Source organism: Biomphalaria glabrata, chromosome 10, assembly GCF_947242115.1.
Source record: "Biomphalaria glabrata chromosome 10, xgBioGlab47.1, whole genome shotgun sequence".
NCBI lineage: Eukaryota > Metazoa > Mollusca > Gastropoda > Planorbidae > Biomphalaria > Biomphalaria glabrata.
The window spans coordinates 13,171,145-13,178,934 of NC_074720.1; the positions used below are offsets into that span (position 1 = coordinate 13,171,145).

The 7,790-nt window shown below is 38.0% G+C and overlaps 1 protein-coding gene across 3 annotated transcripts in view; it reads left to right on the plus strand.

The window, feature by feature from the left end:
- LOC106062598 (F-box only protein 39-like) overlaps nt 1-6,429 on the plus strand; it is a 26,387-nt gene extending 19,958 nt beyond the window's left edge. For 2 of the 3 annotated variants that reach the window (XM_056045228.1, XM_056045229.1), the window contains 2 exons: nt 1,375-1,576; nt 4,806-6,429. In XM_056045228.1, coding sequence (XP_055901203.1) covers nt 1,375-1,576; nt 4,806-4,817 — 214 coding nt within the window. In that variant the 3' untranslated portion in view covers nt 4,818-6,429. Of the gene's footprint in view, nt 1-1,374; nt 1,577-4,805 lie in introns of those variants that run through there. The other variant, XM_056045230.1, reaches the window with a different exon arrangement.
- The last annotated feature ends 1,361 nt before the right edge of the window (nt 6,430-7,790 follow it).

Consider the following 7,790-nt stretch of genomic DNA (forward strand, 5'->3'; position numbering starts at 1 on the left):
GATGTTTGAAAGCTTATTTTGATATATCCACCAGCCTAAGATCAAACAGGCTAATAATATAGCCTTCATCCCTTATATGGGTATGAATTGCCGAAGGAGGTTAAAACAACAGCTTTACATACTTGGTTACCGAGAATCTAAAAAACTGCCATCTGCTTTGGAAAAGTGGAACAAAAATACAGGAACTTACCTAAAATTGAACATGCACTGTCCCGAAACGTCGTTTTTAGCTCCAAACATAAAAACAAATTAATTATAACATAAAAAGCGACGTGTTTCTTAAAGAAGAATTCGATGAGATGTGCCTTATATAAGAAGCTACTATATATCTATATATAGAGTTCTCTTCATGGCTCAACAGTTTGGACACTAAGACATAAAGAAAAGATCACTCTTTTATTTCTACAAGTCCGACGAGAGTAGAGTACCCCACGGGAAAAAAAGAGGGGGGGGGGAGAACAAGTACTATTCAGCTGTCACAAACTAGCAGGGCCGGGCTTAACCATTGTGACAAAGAAGTCATGGAAAGTTCACTCTTTTATTTTTTTTCTACCCCACGTAACTTTAGCGGCGAAAAAAAAGAGGGGAGGGGGACAACAAGTAATCTACTCTGCACTCACCCGTCACTAAATATCAGGGCCAGACTCAAGCGTTGTGGGGCCATATGCAAAACGTATTTCGCGGGGCCAAGTTTGGGTAGGGATACGGATAATAAGTGAAAATTAAGAGTTCGTATTAGAAAATAAATTCGTCTTTGCATTTTATTCATTCTTTACCGAATTACTTTACGAGCCTTGCGTGTAGCGAAGTCCTACAGTAAATCATAAAAATTATATTTCCTACATAGATCACCCTCAATAGCAAGAATTGCCTACCAAATGTTTCAATCTATCTACGAGAATTGTAGACCTCAAGTATCTTTATTAGTTTTAAGGTGTGAGAAGTTTCTTTCACCAGATTCCACTATTACGGGTATTGTATAATGCCATTTTTGTTATCGCGAGTAGGATTGGCGTTTTCCATATTGAATGATACCCCAAAATGACAATTTTCGTCTATAGATTTCAGAAGATTTGTATGAGTTTTCAAAAGATTTTAATAATTTCTGGAGATTTCCATGACTTTTTCGTATATTTTGCAATTTCAGCAGATTTCCAGAAGCTCCTGGTAAATCAGGCGGCCTCGGGAAATGTTATAAGTTATAAAATGGTTTAATTTAATAATTTACACCTATAATTAGCGCGGGTCCTATGAAAGTGCATAGGTTGCAGTGGACTAAGGCCGGCCCTGCAAAATAGCGGCGTATGAACTCCGTGGGTCGACTAGTATATTTTAATGCTGGTTTTTTTTTTTTTTTTTGTACTCTTTTGGAAGATGTTTAATTATTGAGACACTGAATGTCAATGGTCCAGATGACAATTCTTTCAAGAGGGCGTTGGCCATCCAAGTATTGTGGGGATGTATTAGACAACCCAGAATTACCCTTCAGGAGTTGAACTACAATGGGAAAAATATTAGTCTTTGGGACTCCCAGCTGCACCTTTCAATCAAAAAACTATTGGGGCAGTCGAATCAGGTAATTTAGTCGAATGAGATAAAAAATTTGAATTAGGTACTTTAGTCGAAATTGGTAATTTAGTCGAATCAGGTTATTTAGTTGAATCTGGTAACTAAATTAATCAAGTACGTAATATAGTTTAACCAGGTAATTTGTACATTTAGTTGAATCAGGTCATTTCTTAATTGAATCAGGTCATTTCTTAATTGAATTGGTTGATTTAGTTGAATCATGTAATTTAGTTAAATCAGGTCATTTAGTCCTATTGGGTAATTTGGTTTAACTGTGTAAATTTAGTCGTGGACTACAATCATTAGCTGAGCTGTATCATGTACACTGATGCGTCATAGGCTTAAACTCTAAGCCTCTCCTAAAAATTCACAAAACATGATGACGTGAAGACTTCATATCTCACAAACGCCTAGGCGGGCCTTGGGGGTCAGTCGTACACACACATTTCATCCATCACAACTCACAAGTAAAGCGCGTTGAAATATTGATATTATTTAAAGATGGGCTCCCTTTGCAGGATTATCCTTGCGATTGTCACAAATATTGTAAGTTATGGTATCCTAGAACTACAGTAACTGTTGGTACCTTAAGACTCATTTTTCTCATCTCCTATACCAGCGTATCTCAAACCTTTACCAGTGGCGCCATTTCGATAAAAAAAAATATTTGCGCCCCCCCCCTTAGCCATATGGGGAGGGGAGCTTTAGTGGGGCTTCCACAGTCGGGTTTGGGAGGGTCTTAAGAGTTCAATGAAAAAGAAAAGAATTTTTTTTTCTTTAAAAATTTACCAAATCTCCAAATGTCCATAATGAGCTAGATGAGTGATGTTATTAGGGGATGTTATTCTTACTAGTACGATGAGTGTTACGAAATGGTGACACATCATCTATATGTCTCAATCGACATAAAAATGACCCTCGCGAATCACTTAATTATAAAAACTGTATGTGACTAATAAATATATAGCAAGCGTATAAACAGTTTTTCTATACTTTATGGCTAGTAAATATTCCTGTAACGGTCAATTGTTACGTGGTTTTGTCCTAAACCACTTGTCTGTCCATGATGTAATGTCTGCCCACATGATGTAATGTGTGCCCATACGATGTAATGTCTGCCCACATGATGTAATGTCTGCCCACATGATGTATTGTCTGCCAATACGATGTAATGTCTTCCCACATGATATAATGTCTGCCCATACGATGTAATGTCTGCCCAAATGATGTAATGTCTGCCCACATGATGTAATGTCTGCTCACATGATGTAATGTCTGCTCATATAATGTAATGTCTGCCCACATGATGTAATGTCTGCTCACATGATGTAATGTCTGCTCACATGATGTAATGTCTGCTCACATGATGTAATGTCTGCCCATACGATGTAATGTCTGCCCATACGATGTCATGTCTTCCCACATGATGTAATGTCTGCCCAAATGATGTAATGTCTGCCCATACGATGTAATGTCTGCCCACATGATGTAATGTCTGCCCAGATGATGTAATGTCTGCCCATACGATGTAATGTCTGCCCACATGATGTAATGTCTGCCCATACGATGTAATGTCTGCCCACATGATGTAATGTCTGCCCATACGATGTAATGTCTGCCCACATGATGTAATGTCTGCCCATATGATGTAATGACTGCCCACATGATGTAATGTCTGCCCATATGATGTAATGTCTGTCCATATGGTGTAATGTCTGTCCATATGATGTAATGTCTGCCCACATGATGTAATGTCTGCCCATATGATGTAATGTCTGTCCATATGGTGTAATGTCTGCTCACATGATGTAATGTCTGCTCACATGATGTAATGTCTGCTCACATGATGTAATTTCTGCCCATGATATAATGTCTGCTCACATGATGTAATGTCTGCCCATGATATAATGTCTGCCCATGATATAATGTCTGCTCACATGATATAATGTTTGCTCACATGATGTAATGTCTGCTCACATGATATAATGCCTGTCCATGATGTAATGTCTGCTCACATGATATAATTCCTGCTCACATGATGTAATGTCTGCCCATGATATAATGTCTGCCCACATGATGTATTGTCTGCCCATACGATGTAATGTCTTCCCACATGATGTAATGTCTGCCCATACGATGTAATGTCTGCCCATATGATGTAATGTCTGCCCACATGATGTAATGTCTGCTCACATGATGTAATGTCTGCGCACATGATGTAATGTCTGCTCATATGATGTAATGTCTGCCCACATGATGTAATGTCTGCCCATACGATGTAATGTCTTCCCATACGATGTAATGTCTGCTCACATGATGTAATGTCTGCCCATACGATGTAATGTCTTCCCATACGATGTAATGTCTGCTCACATGATGTAATGTCTGCCCACATGATGTAATGTCTGTCCACATGATGTAATGTCTGCCCATACGATGTAATGTCTGCCCACATGATGTAATGTCTGCCCATACAATGTAATGTCTGCCCATATGATGTAATGTCTGCCCAGATGATGTAATGTCTGCCCATACGATGTAATCTCTGCCCTTATGATGTAATGTATGCCCACATGATGTAATGTCTGCCCATACGATCATGTATGCCCACATGATGTAATGTCTGCCTATACGATGTAATGTCTGCTCAAATGATGTAATGTCTGTCCATATGATGTAATGTCTGTCCATATGATGTAATGTCTGTCCATATGGTGTAATGTCTGCTCACATGAAGTAATCTCTGCCCATATGATGAAAGGTCTGTCCATATGATGTAATGTCCGTCCATATGATGTAATGTCTGCCCATATGATGTATTGTCTGCTCACATGATGTAATGTCTGCTCACATGATGTAATGTCTGCTCACATGATGTAATGCCTTCCCATGATGTAATGTCTGCCCATATGATGTAATGCCTGCTCACATGATGTAATGCCTTCCCACATGATGTAATGTCTGCCCATGATGTAATGTCTTTCCAAGCTGTAATGTCTGCTTATCATACAAAGTCTTTCTTTGCTGTGATGTCTTTTCATGCTTAGAAGTCTGTTCATCCTGTAATGTTGGCCCAAGATGTAATGACCGCTCAAGATGTAATTTCTACCCCAGGTGTAATGCCTGCGCATAATATGATGTCTGCTTGTGCAAAGCTTGTTAGATTGAGCTTTCATATTTTGTTTTCTGATTTGATGCACTGATCTATATATGTATTTATAACTTATATTTCTCAGGCGCCCTCCTGATCTACATTCAATATAACAAGCAATGGATTGGATGAAGTGTGATTCATAACCTGTACGCAACAAATTAAACACATTTGAGCCAAGCCTTATCTCGTGTTAGCTTCATATACATCAGATGAAATTTGTACTGACTTACAATAGTTCAAGTGTTCTACTGTAGTTCATACGTTGTTACCTATAGAATGAAACAAAGTCTTGAATTTATTTTGAGAAACTCTTTGGATTTATTGAGTAACTTGATAAAGGAGACAATAACTCTGAAATAAATTCACCCTTGGACTACATCAATCTAATCTTTTCTTTTCCAATGATGTTTTCATTTTAATAGGAATTCTTTTAAATAATAGAGTTATACTAACTACGCAACAGTGTGATGACTTTTGCATATTACATATATATCTTTTAGAGTAAGATTGAATATCGACTGTACAAAGAATATTCCATTGTGGGCATTATCGATAAGTAGCTTTATATATGTATATACAAAGCTTATTTTAACTTTATCTATTGAGAATTATTAATTTTGTTTTACACTTTTTTCTCCCACATACCCATTCTTGGATCAAATTGAAATTGTCCACAATTATTCATTGCCGAAGACAATACATGAATCAATAAAAAAAAAACCTAACCAATTAGTTAATCAATTTGGCTTATTTAATTAGTTTTGTTTATATAAAAATGGGACATAAATCTTGCAGTATTGAGAGATAAGGCAGTGATTTTGTGGTGCTTACCATTCTATAAGCTTTGTTTTTTTAAAGTATTTCTTATATTTTGTTGTTTTTAAAATTCCACTTTATGATTTTACTAGTCCTAAAGAGCTCAGGTAAAATTGAAGAATTTTTATTTATTTTTAAACTAGTATAGATGTTTAGAAGTTACCATATCCAAACCAAGCTCCGTAGTCCTTGCCTGGATCACTCAACAGTTATAAAGTTTTGGGCCTGGCGAGTTTGTGAGTTTTTTAGCTCTAAACCATGAAGTGGCATTTAAATTCCAAAACATGACCAAATATCCGAGTATCTGAAGAAGAGGCATTATAGGGTAGGACTAGGTTGAACAAGTGTAGCGTGATTTCCTCTAATTTGATTCATTTTGGCTTTGTCACTACTTAGAATGATTTGAGTGTAACGGTAGCATCAAAATGGACACAACATTGTTTGGCAGTTTTTTGATCGTATGCTAACTAAAGGGAAAAGGAAAATTTGCATAGATCACTTTATTTCAATACACATATACATTTAGAATCTATGTTTCTCTTATCAGGGTTTACAATTTAACTTTTGATGTTCACTTGTACAAATTGTAATGACTTTTCACAGATTCATATCAAACAACCGAAAAACTTACCTATAAATGTGTAATATTCATGCATACTTTCATAAAGCTAAATTATGTACTATATCGATCAGCATGTTAAATTGCTTATAAATAAGTTGCAACGTTAGTCCGGCACACTGAGCCACTGGATGAACCTAAAAAGCAATGGGATGAATGACATTTTGTCGATAATAAATATGAATATATAAAACAATGGATATAATGATCTTTATATTTATTAAAACATGTTGCCTTATTATGCCTGTTTATTAAACATGTTCCCACACTGCTACTTGTTTGTGTTTCATTATTAACAATATCATAGTGAACATTTAAGACTTTTTATATTGTTGTATTGTTTTTTTGTATAAGGCACATTGGTCCTGACTTAATATGTAGATACTAATAGTACAGGAGAGTAGTGTGAAGTTGATTTAAAAGTTTGAACAACTATTTAAACTAACGATGATTTGAGTCAGACTAATAATTACAATGACAAAAGACGTCTCCTCATAGAAATGTCTAGCCGTAAGTGTGAAAATTTTTAAAAGCTATTAAATATTCTTATAATTTGTCCATAAACTTTTATAAGAGCAGTATTTCACGCGACCATGCAAACCCAGTCATGACCTGCATATTTCGCCTAATCTGATGCAGACCAAGCCGTTATACGAGAGTTGGGGGTCTGATTTTGTGCAAAACATAGCCTGAATTGTGCCGATGTGCCAAAAACCCACAATATTAAATATAACTGATTTTCTTTACATCGTCAGCGCCTCTCTTTAACAGTTTCTCTTTGGGTCTCAGTGTGTGTGTTCTCTCGACATGTCCAACTGTCTCTGAGGCCAACTGTCTCTGAGGCCAACTGTCTCTGAGGCCAACTGTCTCTGAGGCCAACTGTCTCTGAGGCCAACTGTCTCTGAGGCCAACTGTCTCTGAGGCCAACTGTCTCTGAGGCCAACTGTCTCTGAGGCCAACTGTCTCTGAGGCCAACTGTCTCTGAGGCCAACTGCTATCAGCTGCTTTACTCAATGCTACAAAGGCGAAGTAGCACCTGATTTGATCCGAGAGGCGCCTCTGTTACGCCGTCCTCCATTAAGCTCGTCAAAAGGATCACCTTTGACATGCGCCAATCACCCAAAGCAGCTGTAGGGATGGTAAACATTGCCTCCACAGTGGCCTCCAGAAGAACAAGGTAGACTTACCTCCACACTGGCCTCCAGAAGAACAAGGTAGTCTTACCTCCACACTGGCCTCCAGAAGAACAAGGTAGTCTTACCTCCACACTGGCCTCCAGAAGAACAAGGTAGTCTTACCTCCACACTGGCCTCCAGAAGAACAAGGTAGACTTACCTCCACACTGGCCTCCAGAAGAACAAGGTAGTCTTACCTCCACACTGGCCTCCAGAAGAACAAGGTAGTCTTACCTCCACACTGGCCTCCAGAAGAACAAGGTAGACTTACCTCCACACTGGCCTCCAGAAGAACAAGGTAGTCTTACCTCCACACTGGCCTCCAGAAGAACAAGGTAGTCTTACCTCCACACTGGCCTCCAGAAGAACAAGGTAGTCTTACCTCCACACTGGCCTCCAGAAGAACAAGGTAGTCTTACCTCCACACTGGCCTCCAGAAGAACAAGGTAGTCTTACC